At 45.3% G+C, this 19615-nt stretch overlaps 1 protein-coding gene across 4 annotated transcripts in view; it reads left to right on the top strand.

Annotated features, from left to right (window-relative positions):
* The window catches only part of SELL (selectin L), a 982371-nt gene extending 969516 nt beyond the window's left edge, over positions 1 to 12855 (top strand). For all 4 annotated transcript variants that reach the window (XM_044300881.1, XM_044300880.1, XM_044300879.1 and 1 more), the window contains one exon: positions 12606 to 12855. Coding sequence is in view for 2 of the 4 variants with exons in the window: in XM_044300880.1 (XP_044156815.1) it covers positions 12606 to 12634 (29 nt within the window). In the remaining 2 variants the exon portion in view is untranslated. The remainder of the gene's footprint in view (positions 1 to 12605) is intronic.
* Positions 12856 to 19615: the final 6760 nt, after the last annotated feature.

Genomic DNA, 19615 nt, shown 5'->3' with positions numbered 1-19615 from the left:
TAATTGCTAGCTCATCTGCTCCTCATTGCACGGTGGGGAGTGGGGGAAATTTGATCCTTAGATTGACCTTAAAAGTTGTGTATGATATTCTGGGTTCTCCTAGGACAGTATGCAACTGTGTTTAAGCTTATTAATACCAAGACAGCATTAGAAATCTTGAAGTGACATATATGTAAAAGGTAAATGCATGGCTGACAGTGATCACAAACTTCCTATTCAAAAACACACTGCACCATTGGATTTGTTATGCTCTTTAACCCCTTAAGGACATAGGACGTACCGGTACACCCTATTTCCCGAGTCCTTAAGGACCGAGGACGTACCGGTACGTCCTGACTTAAAAATGTAATTCCGGCACCGCGGGGGTTAATCGGAGCGGTATTTCGGCTGAAATCATTCAGCCGGCATCCCGTAACAACGCAGGGGGGGGGGGGTCATTGGACCCCCCGTATCGGCGATCGCAGAAAACCGCAGGTCAATTCAGACCTGCGGTTTTCTGCGTTTCCGGTCCATTCGGGTGTCCTGTGACCCGATGAACCGGAAAAAGACTGCGATCGGTGGCGTAATTTTACACCACCAATCGCAGTCCGAGGATTTGGGGAGGCGGTGCTGGCCCTGGTGCTGAACACTGCTGTCCAGGGTGCTGATTGGTGCAGGGGAGAGAGGCGCGAGATTCAAACTTCCTGCGCTCCTCTCTCCCCTCCTCTTCCTGTCCAGCACCCTGACCGTGCAGCATCGTCCAGCACCAGCTCCTGTGTCCCCCTAATCGGCATCCATCACCCTCCTGCACCCATCGCCACCCAGGTAGGTTAGGGTCAGTGAGGGAGAGGAAACTTCCATCTATCCATCTAACCCTAACCCCGACCCCCCTGCCACTTGCCCCCCCCCCCCCTCACCACCACTTTTTTTTTTCTGCGTGCGCTGACTGGCCGGCACTTTTTAGCGTCCATCCACTGTTAGCGCATCGCCCGCCCCACCGCTGATCAGCGTTGTACCGCTGATTAGCAAGTTTTAACTTTTTTTTTTTCTAACACTTGCCCTTTTTTTCTTTCCTTTTTTAGTACGCGAACACCCGTTGCCCCCACACACACGCACATATAATAAAGTTTTCCACACACGCACACCTACACGCACACACACCCATGGCCCGCCGGGTGTTCTCGGCCGAGGAGGCATACGCCCAGATTGCCTCCGACTCCGAGAGCCCCAGTGAGGATGAGGATGACCCCACATTCCTTTTATCATCCGCATCCCCCTCATCATCATCGGATGACGATGAGCCACCAAGGCAGCGGAGACGCCGCCAGGCGGAGCCAGGGGCCGCACATGCTAGGGATCCTGTGGCCCACCCTAGTACGAGCCGCCCTGGGGTTCGTACTGGTTCCCCCGGCCCACCAAATAAGTCCACCGGAGCCCCCTGCCGATGAACTTAGCTGGTGTCCCCCAGTGGACTTTGAGCCTGAGATTCCGGATTTCGCTGGCAATCCTGGAATCCAGATTCCCACAGTGGGGTTTACTGAAATAGACTTTTTTAGTTTTTTTTTCAGTAACCCACTGGTGAATTTGATGGTGGAGCAGACGAATCTGTACGCCCAACAGTTTGTCGCTCAAAACCCAGGCTCAGCTTTGGCTAGACCCGGTGGCTGGACGCCGGTCAGTGCAGCCCAGCCGAAATGAGGACATTTTGGGGCCTCGTGCTGCATATGGGTCTAGTCCAAAAACCCAGTGTCAGACAATACTGGAGTGGGGACGTCCTGTACCAGACCCCACTGTACAGTATGGTCATGACACGTCACCGGTTTGAGGCCATCCGGAAATGTCTGCATTATTCCGATAATGCAGCATGTCCACCCCGAGGTGATCCTGCCTATGACCGGCTGTATAAGATACGGCCAGTCATCGATCACTTTGGGGCCACATTTCAGCAGGCCTACGTACCTGGAAGGGAGGTCACGGTTGATGAGTCTCTCGTTGCGTTCAAGGGGAGACTCAGTTTCCGCCAATATATTCCCACAAAGCAGGCAAGGTATGGCGTTAAGCTATACAAAATTTGTGAGAGTACCTCAGGGTACACTTACAAATTTCGTGTGTACGAGGGGCGAGATTCCCGTATTCAACCCCCAGAATGTCCCCCCACTCTGGGTGTTAGCGGGAAACTCGTGTGGGACCTTATGTACCTACTGCTGGATAGTGGTTACCACTTGTACGTGGATAACTTTTATACCAGCATTCCCTTGTTCAGGTGTCTTGCCGCCAGATCCACGTTTGCTTGTGGGACCGTGCGGAAAAATCAACGCGGCCTCCCTGCCTACCCCCTCCAGGTACCTATCCCCAGGGGTGAGACCCGTGCACTTACCAGTGGAAACCTGTTGCTGGTCAGGTATAAGGACAAGAGGGATGTCCTTATGCTGTCCACAATCCACGGTAACAGCACCACCCCAGTCCCTGTGCGAGGTACCGCGGCAACGGTCCTCAAGCCCGATTGTATCGTCGACTACAATCGGTATATGGGAGGAGTTGATCTCTCTGATCAAGTCCTCATGCCATATAACGCCATGCACAAAACCCGGGCATGGTACAAAAAAGTTGCGGTCTACTTGGTGCAGGTTGCCATGTACAACTCTTTTGTACTATCCCTAAGTGCTGGCAGCACAGGGACATTCCTCCAATTCTATGAGGCAGTCCTCAAGGACCTGATCTTTTCGGACCGGGAAAGAGCAGGCCGGAGTACCTCGGGAACTGGAGGCGCCCGGATCGTCCCTGGCCAACACTTTCCAGGTGTGGTCCCCCATACTGGAAAGAAGGGACGAACCCAAAAAAAGTGCAGAGTGTGTCACAAGAGGGGGATACGGAAGGACACCACTACTCAATGTGACACGTGCCCCGATCATCCGGGCCTCTGCATTATCGATTGCTTACATAGAAACATAGAATGTGTCGGCAGATAAGAACCATTTGGCCCATCTAGTCTGCCCAATATATCTGAATCCTATGAATAGTCCCTGGTCCTATCTTATATGAAGGATAGCCTTATGCCTATCCCATGCATGCTTAAACTCCTTCACTGTATTTGCAGCTACCACTTCTGCAGGAAGGTTATTCCATGCATCCACTACTCTCTCAGTAAAGTAATACTTCCTTATATTACTTTTAAACCTTTGCCCCTCTAATTTAAAACTGTGTCCTCTTGTGGTAGTTTTTCTTCTTTTGAAAATGCTCTCCTCCTTTACCGAGTTGATTCCCTTTATGTATTTAAAAGTTTCTATCATATCCCCTCTGTCTCTTCTTTCTTCCAAGCTATACATATTAAGGTCCTTTAACCTTTCCTGGTAAGTTTTATCCTGCAATCCATGTACTAGTTTAGTAGCTCTTCTCTGAACTCTCTCTAGAGTATTTATATCCTTCTGGAGATATGGCCTCCAGTACTGCGCACAATACTCCAAGTGAGGTCTTACCAGTGTTCTGTACAGCGGCATAAGCACTTCACTCTTCCTACTGCTTATACCTCTCCCTATACATCCAAGCATTCTGCTGGCATTTTGTGCTGCTCTATTACATTGTCTTCCCACCTTTAAGTCTTCTGAAATAATTACTCCTAAATCCCTTTCCTCAGATACTGCGGTCAGGACTGTGTCAAATATTCTATATTCTGCACTTGGGTTTTTACGCCCCAGGTGCATTATCTTGCACTTATCCACATTAAATTTCAGTTGCCAGAGTTCTGACCATTCTTCTAGTTTTCCTAAATCCTTTTCCATTTGGCGTTTCCCTCCAGGAACATCAACCCTGTTACATATCTTTGTGTCATCAGCAAAAAGACAAACCTTACCATCGATGCCTTTTGCAATATCACTTATGAAGATATTAAACAAAATTGGTCCCAGTACAGATCCCTGTGGAACCCCGCTGGTAACATGACCTTGTTTTGAATGTTCTCCATTGACTACAACCCTATGTTGTCTGTCACTCAGCCACTGCCTAATCCACTCAACAATATGGGAGTCCATGCTCAATGACTGCAGTTTATTGATAAGTCTTCTGTGTGGGACAGTGTCAAAAGCCTTACTAAAATCTAGATAAGCGATGTCTACTGCACCTCCACCGTCTATTATTTTAGTCACCCAGTCAAAAAAATCTATAAGATTAGTTTGACATGATCTCCCTGAAGTAAACCCATGTTGTTTTTCATCTTGCAATCCATGGGATTTTAGATGTTCCACAATCCTATCCTTTAATAGGGTTTCCATTAATTTGCCTACTATTGATGTCAGACTCACTGGTCTATAGTTGCTCGATTCCTCCCTACTACCTTTCATGTGAATGGGCACGACATTTGCCAATTTCCAATCTTCCGGGACGACTCCTGTTACTAATGATTGGTTAAATAAATCTGTTAACGGTTTTGCCAGCTCACCACTAAGCTCTTTTAATAATTTTGGGTGTATCTCATCAGGCCCCTGTGACTTATTTGTCTTCACTTTAGACAGCAAACTTAGAACATCTTCCTCTGTAAAGACACATGCATCAAACGATTTATTAGTCATCCTTTCTAGTGGAGGTCCTTCTCCTTTTTCTTCTGTAAAAACTGAACAGAAGTATTCATTAAGGCAGTCGGCTAGCCCTTTATTCTCTTCTACATACCTTCCGTCCTTTGTTTTTAATTTAGTTATTCCTTGTTTTAATTTCCTTTTTTTCATTTATATATCTGAAGAATGTCTTATCCCCTTTTTTCATAGACTGAGCTAGTTTTTCTTCTGCCTGCACTTTAGAAGTTCTTATAACTTGCTTGGCCTCTTTCTGCCTAATCTTGTAGATTTCCTTATCTTCATTGCTCTGTTTTTTTTGTATAATTACAAAAAGCTAGCTTTTTATTTTTAATGATTTGGGCCACTTCTGCTGAGTACCACAGTGGTCTCTTCCTTTTTTTGCTTTTACTGACAAGTCTAATGCAATTTTCTGTTGCCTTCAATAATGCACCTTTTAAGTAGTCCCATTTCTCCTGGACTCCATGTAATCCGTTCCAGTCTGATAAGGACTCATTTATGACTAATTTCATTTTTGAAAAGTCTGTTTTTCTAAAATCTAAAACTTTTGTTTTTGTGTGGTGGGACTCTTTCACAGTTCTTATATTAAACCACACTGACTGGTGATCACTAGATCCCAAGGTATCGCCTACAATGACATCATATACCGAGTCCCCATTTGTGAATACCAAATCCAAAATGGCCTCCCTCCGGGTTGGCTCCTCAACCATTTGTTGTAGGGATAACCCCAGTAGGGAATTTAGAATATCTGTACTCCTGGTAGAACTTGCTATTTTGGTTTTCCAGTTTATATCTGGAAGATTGAAATCTCCCATAATGATAACTTCTCCTTTCATTGTCATTTTAGCTATTTCTTCAACTAGTAGATCATCTAGTTCTTTAACTTGACCAGGTGGTCTATATATCACACCTACACGAGTTACTGCATGATTAGCAAACTGCAACGTAACCCAAACTGACTCTATGTTGGCCTCACCAACTTGTATTAGGTTAGATTTAATGCTATCTTTCACATACAGGGCCACTCCTCCTTTCTTGCCTTCTCTGTCTCTTCTGTATAAAGAGTACCCTGGTATGGTTATGTCCCAGTCATTTCTTTCATTAAACCATGTCTCCGTAACAGCCACTAAATCTACATTCTCAGATGCCATTATTGACCCAAGTGGCATTGTTTCGGGGGGCAATTGGACTCTTTTATTTCACTCTTTTGCCCCCCCCCCCCCCTTCCTAGTTTAAATACTCTTTCGCTAATTCTTGGAGTTGTTCACTAAGTACATTTGTTCCTTTGAGAGAAAGATGCAAACCATCTTTCTTGTACAGTTCCTTTCTATTCCAAGTAGAGCTATCATGAGAAACAAAGCCAAATCCTTGCTCTTGACACCATTTACCAAGCCATATGTTGAACTCCTTTATGCGCCTCTGCCTATCATTCTGAACATTATGCACAGGCAGAACTTCAGAAAATGAAATGGTGTATGCAAAATCCTGTACGTCATTACCAAGTGTGATAAAAGATTTTTTCACCTCTGACACTTCATTGCAAGCCAGGTCATTTGTCCCTAGATGGACATCTTCAGGGAGTATCACACTTCCATGGAGTACTAAATTTTTATAATCCCCAACAGTTCACTAGAGAACATAAAACACTATGGCTCTCAGACTTTGGAGACACGAAAACAATTTTTCTTTCCCCAAAAAATATTAGTTTTAGTGCAGGCATCCTCAAACTGCGGCCCTCCAGATGTTGTAAAACTATAACTCCCAGCATGCCCAGACAACCTACAGCCATCATCAGAGCATGGTGGGAATTGTAGTTTTACAACATCTGGAGGGCCGCAGTTTTAGGATGCCTGCTTAGTGTCTCTAAAGTCTGAGAGCCATACATATTGGGCATCGTCGCGTGCGTAAAAGTCGTCGCTATAAAAATAACTTTTTACCAAACGCCTCGGATGAACGGTGTTAAAAATATAAAATAAAAACGGTGCCAAAACACCTATTTTTGGGCAAAATTTAAATTTTAATCCATTTTGCCGGTAATAAAGCAAGGGTTAACAGCCAAACAAAACTTAGCATCTATTGCCCCAATTCTGTAGTTTGCAGAAACACCCCATATGTGGTCGTAAATGGCTATATAGCCGCACGGCAGGGCATAGAACGAAGGGAACTCCATACGGTTTCTGGAAGGAAGATTTTGATAGACAGTTTTTTTTTTTACACCATGTCCCATTAGAAGCCCCCCCTGATGTAGCCTAGACTAGAAAATCCAAAAAAGTGACCCCATCTAAGAAACTACACCCCTCAAGGTATTCAAAATTTACTTTACAAACTATGTTAACCCTTTAGGTGTTCCACAAAACTAAATAGCGAATGTAGAAACAATTTTAGAATTAAATTTTTTTGTTACATTGCCTCAAAAAAGAGTAATATAGAGCAACCAAAAATCAAATTTACCCCAAAAATAGTCCCAAAACAACAACCACCTTATCCCGTAGTTTCCTAGATGGGGTCACTTTTATGGAGTTTCTACTCTAGGGGTGCATCAGGGGGCTTGAAAGGGTACATGGTGTAAATAAACCAGTCCAGCAAAATCTGCCTTCCAAAAACCATATGACGTTACCCTTCTTCTATGTCCTGCCGTTTAGCCAAACAGTAGTTTACCACCACATATGGGGTGTTTCTGCAAACTACAGAATCAGGGCAACCCATTTTGAGTGTTGTTTGGCAGTTAACCCTTGTTTTACTCCTGGAAAAAATTGATTATATTGGAAAATATTCCAAAAAATAGAAATTTCAAAATTGTTTCTCCATCTGCCATTAACTCTTGTGGAACACCTAAAGGGTTAACAAAGTTTGTAAACCCAGTTTTGAATACCTTGAGGGGTGTACTTTCTTAGATGGAGTCACTTTTTTGAAATTTCTATTCTAGGGGTGCAACAGGGGGCTTCAAATGGGACATGGTATAAACAAAACCAGTCCTGCAAAATCTGCCTTCCAAAACCCATATGGTGTTCCCCTCCTTCTATGTGCTACCGTTCGGCCAAACAGTAGTTTACAACCACATATGGGGTGTTTTTGCAAACTACAGAACCAGGGCAACCCATTTTGAGTGTTGTTTGGCAGTTAACCCTTGTTTTACTCCTGGAAAAAATTGATTATATTGGAAAATTTTCCAAAAAATAGAAATTTCAAAATTGTTTCTCCATCTGCCATTAACTCTTGTGGAACACCTAAAGGGTTAATAAAGTTTGAAAAAAACAGTTTTGAATACCTTGAGGGGTGTAGTTTCTAGAATGGGGTCATTTTTGGGAGGTTTCTATTATCTAAGCCTCACAATATGACTTCAAACCTGAACTGGTCCATAAAAAGTGGGATTTTGAAGATTTCTCAAAAATTTCAAAATTTGCTTCTAAACTTCTAAGCCTTGTAACATCCCCAAAAAATAAAATATCATTCCCAAAATGCTACAAACATGAAGTAGACATATGGGGAATGTAAAGTCATCACAATTTTTGGGGGTATTACTATGTATTACAGAAGTAGAGAAACTAAAACTTTGAAATTTGCTAATTTATCAAAATTTTTGGTAAAAAATGTATTTTTTTATGCAAAAAAATTAACTTTTTTGACCCAATTTTAGCAGTGCATTAAGTACAATATGTGACGAAAAAACAATCTCAGAACGGCCTGGGAAAGTCAAAGCATTTTAAAGTTATGAGCACTTAAAGTGACACTGGTCAGATTTGCAAAAAATGGCCTGGTCCTTAAGGTGAAAATGAGCCTGGTCCTTAAGGGGTTAAAATTAAAATAAAAAAATTCCCAAAATTATCTCTGTGTTTTTAACTCTTTCAGCAATCCGGTTGATTATCTCATACACCCTAATGTATTAGAATTGGAGGTATGGGAAATACACTGCATTCCTATGGAGCCCTGCCACAGACGGGCTCCATAGGAACTAATGTGTGTCAGCCTCTTGTAAATCAGGAGGACAGAGGCTGCCCCACACTGCATGTTGAGGATCTGGGGAGTCGGATCACATCCAGAAGCACACACTTCTGTTTTTTTTCTAGTACAGGTGCCATAGGTACATTTGACCATGGCATCTAAAGGGTTTAAGTCCGTGATCGGCAATACTGTCATATGAGGTTATTAGACCCGGTTTCCTGCTGTTTAAAAGTCCCAGCAAGTGCATGTCACGACCCTTGGTCGTGACTCCTGTAACCGCATGCAGTTGCCTGCGGTCTTGGTGTTGTTGTCAATCACAGGTGAGGGCTATAGTATGTTGCCTCACCTGTGGTTGCCGCTGGCAACATTGTGTATGTGGCAGCAGAGCAGCCTGAGCGGTGCTAGGCAGCTTGCTGCAATAGGCATGTGGTTGCTCCTGGCAACCTCTCATTATAGGTGTGCCTTTTATCGGTGTGCACAGGGTGTTATATGTGTTGTGTGCTCTTCCCCTTTAAGTTGATGTCTTCCCTTCCCTGGTGTTGAAAGGGTTAACTTCCTTCCTAGTGTGTGTGTGCACTGGGTGTGTCTCACTGTGGGTGTGGCTACTTGGCCCTATAAAGCCTCAGTGAATAGCAATAGTCAGTGGGGGTTCTTCAGCCATGCTTGCTGGAGACATCCTCCTGGTTACTTACCATCTGCCAGTGAGGGCCACCCTGGTGGTCATAAACGTTATGTCTGGTGTTAGTTTATGGTTTATCTGTTATTGCAGCATATGGTTTACTGGGTTCCTGTGTGATGTCTGTTGTGTGCTGTGTCCTTTGTGTTGGTTGTGGATAGCAGCACTTGCATGTGGGTTCCAGGTTGTGTGTCTGTGGCAGGTAAGTGTGGTACTAGTCTCACTTACCTGTCATTGCCATATGTCTGTTTATGTTCCCCTTTCTATGTAGCTTGGCCAGTGAGACTCCAGGTCGTCTTACCCTGCTCCTAGTCCAGGGCCACCCTGAGGGCGAGCAGGAATATCAGGTTCCGGAGTATGAGCCCTCCTACCTTCAGGGTTGGCTCATACGGATAGGAGACAGGGTCAGAATTAGGGATGTGTAGGAGATGACCTTCTCCCTTATTCCTGTCCTGGCCATGCTCTGACCACCCATCTGCTGATACCGCACGGCTGAGGGTTTTCCCCATCCGCAGCCGTGACAGTGCAGTACATGTGTGGTGCTGGTCGGGAAGGGGTTAAACATACAGTAGTATTGGAAGAAGCATTGTTTTGTTCTAAAAAAAACGGTCCAAAAAGTATGCTTTAACAAGGGTTGATGCATGTTTATACACACACTGCAGTATCATAAAAAGCAGTGGCTTGCTCTGAAAATGATCCCTTTTGGGGGAGCTACAGCAGTACAGTATGGAACCTGATGGACAAGCAGGAGAAGTGCGACTGTGTAGGTGTAGTAGTAACATAGCAACATAGTAACATAGTATATAAAGCCGAAAAAAGAAATTTGTCCATCCAGTTCGGCCTGTTATCCTGAAAGTTGATCCAGAGGAAGGCAAAAAATATATAAACTGTGAGGTAAAAGCTAATTTTCCCCACTTAAGGGGGAAAAAATTTCTTCCCGACTCCAATAAGGCAATCAGAATAACTCCCTAAATCAACAATCCCTCTCTAGAAGCTATAGCCTGTAATATTATTACACTCCAGAAATTCATCCAAGCCCCTCTTGAATTCTTTTATTGTACTCACCATCACCACCTCCTCAGGCAGAGAGCTCCATAGTTTTACTGCTCTTACCGTAAAGAATCATTTTCTATGTTTGTGTACAAACCTTCTTTCCTTCAGGTGCAGACAGTGTCCCCTCGTCACAGTCGCAGTCCTGGGGATAAATAGATGATGGGATAGATCTCTGTACTGACCCCTGATATATTTATACATATTAATTAGATCTCCCCTCAGTCGTCTTTTTTCTAAAGTAAATAACCCTAATGTTGATAATCTTTCAGGGTACTGTAGTTGCCCCATTTTAGTTATTACTTTAGTTGCCCTCCTCTAAACACTCTCCAGCTCTGCTATGTCTGCCTTGTTCACAGGAGCCCAGAACTGTACACAGTACTCCATGTATGGTCTGACTAGTGATTTGCAAAGTGGTAGGACTATGTTCTCATCACGGGCATCTATGCCCCTTTTGATGCAACCCGTTATCTTATTGGCCTTGACAGCAGCTGCCTGACACTTGTTTTTGCAGCTTAGGCTACTTTCACACTAGCGTTCGATCGGATCCGTTCTGAACGGATCCGCTCATATTAATGCAGACGGTGGCTCCGTTCAGAACGGATCCGTCTGCATTATAACTTAGAAATTTTTTCTAAGTGGGAAAGTAGCCTGAGCGGATCCGTTCAGACTTTATATTGAAAGTAAATGGGGGACGGATCCGCTTGAAGATTGAGCCATATGGTGTCATCTTCAAGCGGATCCGTCCCCATTGAGTTACATTGTAAGTCGGAACGGATCCGCTCGCCTCCGCACGGCCAGGCGTTCAGGTGTCTGCTCCACTAAGAATGCATTAGGGCCAGACGGCTGCGTTCAGGGCCGCTTGTGAGCCCTTTCAAACGGAGCTCACGAGCGGACACCTGAACGCAGGTGTGAAAGGAGCCTTAGTTTGCTGTTTATTAAAATTCCTAGGTCCTTTTCCATGTCAGTGTTACTGAGTGTTTTACCATTTCGTATGTACAGGTGACTTGCACTATTCCTTCCCATGTGCATAACCTTATATTTGTCAGTGCTAAACCTCATCTGCCACTTATCTGCCCAAGCCTCTAATCTATTTAGATCCATCTGTAGTAGTATACTGTCCTCTTCAGTGTCAATTACTTTACACAGTTTAGTGTCATCAGGAATTTATACTTTACTATGCAAGACTTCTACAAGATCATTAATAAATATATTGAATAGAATAGAACCCAGTACTGACCCCTGTGGTACCCCACTAGTGACAATGATCCAATCTGAGTGTGTACCATTAATACCCACCCTCTGTTTTCTATCATTGAGACAGTAACTTACCCACATACAGACGTTTTCTCCCAGTCCGAGCATTCTCATTTTATATACTAACCTTTTATGTGGTAAAGTGTCAAATGCTTTGGAGAAGTCCAGATATACGACATCCGTTGATGTCCATGAGTAGTGAAAGTAGCAGATGCAGCAGCAGTACAGTATGGAGAATGACTGTGCAGCTCTGTAAGAGTACTAGTGGCAGTAGGTAGGATATGATGGACAGAGGTAAAGTAGCTGTGCAAATAGCCACTGTTAGCAAAAGCACATTGAGGCACACTGAATGTCCTCTCTGACAGTACACTGAAAACTGGGCTAGTTTAGCGTGGCACTTATAAAACTACTCCATCATGTTCATCAAACTGAATTGGCTGCTGCTGCTGTAGTGGCGGTAGTAGTAATCTATGGAAACCGACAGAGAGGTGATGTGTTTCTGTGTAGGGTTGGCAGCAGTAGCAGCACAGTATGGAACTGGACAGGCAAGGCAGAAGCAGGATGAACGCACTGAACCCTGGCTCAAAGGCTCTGCATCAGACTCAGGGTTTAGTGACTGAGATTATGAGTGAGACACCCAGTCCACCATGTCATCCTCTTCTTCCGCAATCATAATATGTTGCTTAGTGGAAGAGGGGGAAGAACTGTGGCCTGCTATTACTACTGGCCTAATGGCTAGTGCTGACTGTGCTGCTGCTTGAACTACTACAGCCACCCACATTCTCACTTGCACATGACATGGCACGGACCTTTTATTTTCCATTACCATGCACACTGCCACTCTGTCATTTTTATTTTATTTTGAAGCCTACAGTATTTGAACATTGAAAAGTGACAGGTTTGGTGAGGAAACTGTACAATAATTTTTTTGGGGGGGAAATGCAGAGATGCGCAACATTGGAGGCCAAAATATACACTGCTAGTGATGTTGAAAATATGCTTATTGTACACTTATAAATTGTAGAAGCTGTGCAATAGTTTATTTTAACTTTCATATGTATATCCCCTTATTTGCACATTAATAAAGACTTCCACTCGTATATCTTATACTTATTTTTTTTTATTTTTTTTTACAGGAATGCTCCTTATTAGGGGACTAAAGTGATATTTTGCATGCAATATGACTGAAGTAAAGAGAGATGGAATTTGCCTGGAATATAGTATGTGAAGCAAGCACTGTATGCTGTCTAGCATAAAGTGCAACAAATGTCATGCAAAATTGCTACGAAACATTTGTAATTCTATACAATACATGAAAATGAATAAATACAGTGGTCTTGTCATTAAAGAATTACACAAATAAAAAATCACCTACATAAAGATGAATATGAATACTTGTATATGTTTGCTTTATAAAGGGCTGAATTATAGGAAAGGTACATATGTACCCTGGAGTCTCTACCACCAATGGAGTTTTAGGAATCTTCACCAGAGGCTGAACATCTTTGGACTCAGACTTGTGCATGTACATTATTAATAGAGATGAGCGAATCGAAGTTGATGAAGTGGAATTCAATCTGAATTTCAGGAAAAATTTTATTTGTACCGTAGTCGAATTTCCTAATGCTTTGTGGTAATGAATCACATTTTTCTAAAAAGGATGCTGCACAGGTTACAAAGTAAAAGTAAGAAGCCCGGGAACGAGGGAGCACCCACAATGCCATGCAGACAGCCAATCAGCGGATAGCCAGCTGATGCCATAGGCCTATAAAAACCCTCCTGATGCCCAGTCATTTTACAGTAATCTTAGTGCAGGGAGAGACGTGCAGGCACTAGGGACAGTGTTTAGGAAAGACTTTATAAAAAAAATAACAATAATGATTGAGCTGCTCAGGGAAAGTTTATTCATAGTGTGGGGAAAGGATAGGGAGCCATTAATTGCACTGTAGGGAGAGATCAGGGACCAAAGCCTGGGTAATAGGAGCTATTCTATTACACCTTGCTGCACAAATTGGGGTTACCAAAAGTGATCTATTACTACAATTTTTTTTTGTGTTTTAGGCCTCAATCACACTGCCATTGTTTTTCAATAGTGCCACAAAAGATGCGGACAGCACTCCGTGTGAGGTCCGCATCCGTTGCTCTGTTCCGTGTCCCCACTAAAAAAAATATATGTCCTATTCTTGTCCACTCTTTGCGGAAAATAATAGGCATTTATATTAAGGAAAATTACTGAACGCGCACGGACGCCATCCATGTTTTGTGGATTTGTGATTTGCGGACTGCAAAACACACCACGGTTGTATGCATGAGGCCTTAAACAGTAATTGAGGGACCGTGGGAGTATCTGTGAGAGCTAATTTATTTGTGTACATTGCTCAGTGGCTGTGCCTGACTTTATTGTACTCTATGCCAAGTCTATACAAGTCAGAGCAGTGTAGTAAAGTTTATACACTGTGACTTACTTTTGCTGCCAGGTTTATTGCATAGCAGCTAAGGCTACTTTTACACTTGCATTCAGAGCGGATCCGTCTGGTGTCTGCACAGACGGATCCGCTCCTATAATGCAGACGATGGGATCCGTTCAGAACGGATCCGTCTGCATTATATTTTAGAAAAAATTCTAAATGTGAAAGTTACTCAAACGGATCTGTCCAGACTTTACATTGAAAGTCAATGGGGGACGGATCAGTTTGAAATTGAAGCATATTGTGTCAACTTCAAACGGATCCGTCCCCATTGACTTACATTGTAAGTCTAGATGGATCCCTTTGCCTCCGCACGGCCAGGCGGACACCCGAATGCTGGAAGCAGCGTTTGGGTGTCCACCTACTGAGCAGAGGCCAAACGGTGCCAGACTGATCCGCATTCACTCAGAATGCATTGGGGCAGTACGGATGCGTTTGGGGCCGCTTGTGAGAGCCTTCAAATGGAACTCACAAGCGGAGCCCCGAACGCTAGTGTGAAAGTAGCCTAAGAGTATACTGTGATTGCTTTTTTTTTTTTCTTCCTTCTCCAGGATGTTGCACAGTTGAGTCATTTGGGTGAGGCTATCTAATTAGGAGAAGTTAAATCGTTAATTTCTAACGATAATTTGTTTTCCCTTAGTCCTAACAGTAGCACAGATGGGGTTAACTGCCCCCCGTGGACTGGTAGGACCGGCGGAAGTTTTAATGAGCCCAAAAGAATAACCAATAAAAGAACTCCAGCTCCCTTAAAGGGAGGGGTTCATCCCCCAGCCCACCGTGTCTATAACAAGAAAAAAATACTTTAGGGCGGGAAATTTGTGTGCTGCTGTTAGGACTAAGGGAAAACAAATTATCGTTAGAAATGAACGATTCCCTTACGTCCTACCAGCAGCACAGATGGGGAGATAGCAAGAAGAATCCCCTAGGGAGGGTCCTCATACTCGGCAGAAGTAAGGACTGTCTGCCCAAAGGCCGAGAACTCTGATACCCTAGCATCAATCCTATAATGGCAGATGAAGGTTGATTCAGAGCTCCAGGAAGCTGCCTTAGAGATCAACTCTAGGGGCAGAAGACTTCTCTCAGCGACAGAGGTAGCTACGGCCCTTGTTGAACGGGCCCTCACAAACTCCGGAGGATCTAAGGATTGGGAGATGAGAGCTTCCCTAATGGCTTCCTTGACCCAGTGACTAATAGTTGTTTTAGACGCCTTACGGCCTTTAGACTTACCTGCAAATAGGATAAAGAGATTTTCATCCATCCTGAATTATTTGGATCTATCCACATAGATCTGGAGGCATCTAGATATATCCAGTGGATGTCGGACTGGAACATCAGAGGAGGAGGCAGAGAGTAATACAGGTAGAGAGATTACCTGATTGATATTTTGAAAGGTTGGAACTTTAGGCCTAAAATAAGGTAGAAATTTTAGAAGGACCCTATCCTCTAGGAACATGGTATATGGGTATAACGCTGGAGAAGGCTTGTAGCTCCGAAATTCTTTTGGCCGAGGTTATGGCCAGAAGAAAGACCATCTTGAGTGTTAGGAATTTAATGCTTGCCTCCTCCAAGGGTTCAAAGGGGGGGATGCTAGCCCCCTGAGAACAGCAGACAAATCCCATTGAGGAACGGGTTTCAGTATTGTAGGCTTCAATCTTTCCGCTCCTTTAAGGAAGCTTTTGATGAGCGGGTCCCGAGAATATGGCCTGTTGAGACAGGCCGAGATGGCAAAAACTTGGACCTTCAGGGTAGATGAGGAGAGAACTCTGTCTATCCCATCCTGAAGAAACTGTAAGATCGCTGCGAGGGGCGGATCTGCAGACGCCACCTGGTTGGAGCTACACCAAGAGGTGAAGATCCTCATGATCCGGGAGTAGGTCTTTTTGGTATACTCTGCTCTGGAATGCGATAAAGTTCTCAGGACCGACTCAGAGAGCCCATCCACTCTGGGAAGGGACTGATCAACCTCCAGGCTGTCAGGTTGAATCTGTGCAGATCTGGGCAGAGATGAGTGTCCCATGACACCAGGGGAGTCTCCAATATTGTCGCCGACTCATCTGAATGAGCTGGGTAAACCAGGATCTCCTGGGCCAAAATGGTATGATGGCTATTACCGAGGCCTGATCCTGACGGATTTTCATCAATACCCTCGAAATCATGGAAAAGGGAGGGAAGATGTACGCCAGCCTGAACCTCCACGGTATTGTCAGAGCATCTATCGCCAGGGGGTTGTCCTCCGTGTATAGGGAACAGAACCTCTGTACCTTGGCGTTGAACTTGGTTGCCATGAGATCTACCTCTGGCATCCCCCATCTGAGGACTAATTGTTTGAAGATCTCCGTATGCAGTGACCATTCCATGGTCGGTAGGCCGCGACTTAGGCGGTCCGCGATGACATTGAGGGAGCCTCGGATGTGAGTGGCGGATAGATGGGATAAGTTCAGCTCTGCCCACCGCAGAATTACCACAATCTCGGAAAGAAGGGGTAAGGATCTTGTGCCTCCCTGCTTGTTTATATAAAGCACAGCAGTCATGTTGTCTGACTGGACTTTCACTGCTTTGCCCCCAATCTGAGGGGCGAAGTGAAGGAGGGCTAGCCGGATAGCACGCATCTCGCAGAGATTCAAAGAAAGATGCCTCTCCTGAGGAGATCAGGATCCCCGAACTGGGGACCCGTCTAAATGGGCGCCCCAGCATACAAAGGACGCGTCCGTGGTCAATATGAGCCAAACTGGTTGGGTCATAGACTTCCCTTCTGGTAGATGGAATCACCATCTGAGGGAATTTCGGGTTTGGTTGGATAGGGAGCACAGGGAATCTAGCCCTACGTGCCGTTCCATTTGTTTAAGACCTCCGATTGAAGGGGTCGGAGGAGCCATAAAGCCCAAGGGACTGCATCCGCAGCCGCTGACATGAGCCCCACCATCTTCATGAGGGTCCGTATGGAAACTCGTCGTGGTACATAAAAGAACCTTGCTAGGTCTTGAATCCGCGTTCTTCTTTCTGGCGTCAACTGGAGGGACATCTCCAGAGAGTCGATTATGAATCCTAGATAATGGATAGAAGTCGAAGGGCTCACGTTCGACTTCTGCCAGTTGATAATCCAGCCCAGGTGGAGCAGAAAGGAAATTGCGACCTGAAGATGATGGGAAAGTAGAGGGACTGAAGGGGCTAGAAGAAGCCAGTCGTCCAGGTAAGGGACAATGGTCAGACCCTGGAGTCTCAATGCTACCACCTTGGTGAAGATCAGGGGGGCAGAAGAGATTCCGAAGGGAAGGGCGGCAAACTGGAAATGCCTGTACACTCCTGATATCTGGACCGCGATCCTGAGAAATTTCCGGGAGGAAGGATGGATCGGGATGTGGAGGTAAGTGTCTTTGAGGTCCAGAGTGGCCATCACATCCCCAGGACTGAGGAGGTGGCTGACTGACCTTATGGTTTCCATCTGGAATCTGGTCCTCCTTATGAAACGATTGAGAAATCTCAAATCTATAATCATCCGAAGATCTCCCGTCTTTTTGGGTACCAGAAATACTGGAGAATAAATCCCTAGACCCTTCTCCCCTGCCGATACCTCCTCCAGGGCTCCCTTGGAAAGGTAGTCTTGAATATAGGATTCCAGGATCCTTTGCCTGGCCGGCGAAAAAGTGCATGTAGCAATGAATCTTCCTGGGGGGAGAGAAACAAGGTCTATTAGATAGCCTGTGGCTACTATATTTTGGACCCAGGCATCCAGGATTTCCTGGGTCCATACGTGCCTGAAGAAGAAAAGACGCCCCCTACAGGGAGGTGGGGGAGGGGTACGGGAAAATCCAGAGGCGTAACGACAGGGATAGCAGGGTTTATCCAAGAGCCTCTGAGAGGCCCATAGTCAGGAGGGCTTTGCCTCCCTGGTGGGTTTGCGGGAGCGTCTAGAAAACTTTCTAGACGCCCCCCCAATCTCTACGTCCAGCCTGCTGTCCTGGTCGCCCCCGCGGGCTTGTCTACCCCTGCCTCGAAAGGGCTGTTGGGGGAGACTCTTCCCCTTTTTATCTGAAAGACCCTCCATAATGGTGTCTAATTCGGATCCAAATAGACGACCTGGTTCAAAGGAGAGCCCACAGAGGTTATATTTGGACGCATTATCTGCATTCCAAGGTTTCAGCCACAGAGGTCTCCTAGCGGCAGACACTAAAGCCATTGTCTTGGCCGCCAATTTTAGCTGAAGTTGGGCTGTGTCATATAGAAAATCCATCGCCAAATTGACAGATTTAAAGGCAGCGAGGATATCGTCGCGAGAGACACTTTGGTCGACATCCGTCTGGATTTGATTCAGCTTAGCTCTAAGGAAGGAAGAAACCTCTGTGGCAGCAATGGATGTCGAGGCCGAGGCTGTGGCCGCCGAGTAACCCCTTCTGAGGGTGGACTCTGCCCTCCTATCTAGAGGATCCTGCAGACTAGACCCATCGTCTCCAGGAACCAGAGTGCGCCTGGACAACTTGGCAATCGCCATGTCCACCTTAGGAATGGAACCCCATGATTCCACTAAGGGTTTAGCCATTGGGAACATTAGCTTGAATTTCCTGGTAAGGACTGGGCCTTTCTCCGGCTTTTTCCACTCTGTGCGCATCACAGAGAGAAGGGTCTCATCTGCCCTAAAGACCCGCTGGGTCCGGCAGGCGGGATCGGAAGACTCCCCTACGTCAACATCATGGTCACCCGACCTGATGGACTTTAGAAGCTTCTGTGTCTTTTCAGGAGGAAAGAAACAAGAAGTCGATTCTTCCTCATCAGAGGAAGATGACCCGACAGAAAGGGGCATTGGTCTATCAGTGGGGGCGGCCACCTCCATAGGAGTTTGAGAGGGAATAGGTAGCCTCTCATTAAGAAGACGTACGACCCCTTTAATGGAGTCGTCAACATAAGTTTTGGCCCACTGGTACATGTCCTGCATCGAAGGTTCTGTAGCAGTGGCGGAACGGCAGCTGTCACACCTGGAAAAAGGGCAGCTCTCGTCAAGAGGCGTATTACAGTGGTAACAAGCCAGGTGTCTCCTCTTGGTTGCTGACTTCCGTGGCTGATCGGGCTCTCTGGGAGAGGCCATAGCTGAAAATAGAAAGGAAAAAATTAAAGCATCCTAAAAAAAAAAATAAGGGAAACCATCCATTTGATTTAGGAGCACGAACCAGATGAGAAGTGAATACAATGATAAGCTGAAAAGCAAAATAAATGGTATGATAGCAATATCTCACAAATAGCAGGAGACTCTGGAGCTAGCTTGTAAAAGCAACGCAGCCAGAGACCGACTGAAGGGAATCAGGGAGCTTAAATAGAGAAGCTCCGCCCAGGGGAGTGGTTTGCATGATAAACCCTCTCTCCTAACGATACTGCTATCCATACAGTTTTCCCCTTAGAAAAAAGGCTTATGCCTAAGTGAAGGGAGAACCCTCACACACACATTTCCCCCTGGAATATAACCCGGCTGGCAAACTCAGTTCGAGGACGCCAACGGCCGGGCCGAGAGACCGGAAGTGACGACGCGCTAGGATCGCGTCACTTCCGGTCATGGCGGCGCCCATGCCAAACCTGCAGCGGAGCGCCGCCGAGTCACATCGCAGGAGGGGAGCTAGCAGAGGCAAGCATGCCAGGTATCGCAAGGCGAACAAATGTAACTAAATAAGGCGCAGAATATAAGCGCTCTT

Source organism: Bufo gargarizans, chromosome 7 (genome assembly GCF_014858855.1).
Source record: "Bufo gargarizans isolate SCDJY-AF-19 chromosome 7, ASM1485885v1, whole genome shotgun sequence".
Lineage (NCBI taxonomy): Eukaryota > Metazoa > Chordata > Amphibia > Anura > Bufonidae > Bufo > Bufo gargarizans.
This window is presented reverse-complemented; position numbering and strand designations above follow the sequence as displayed.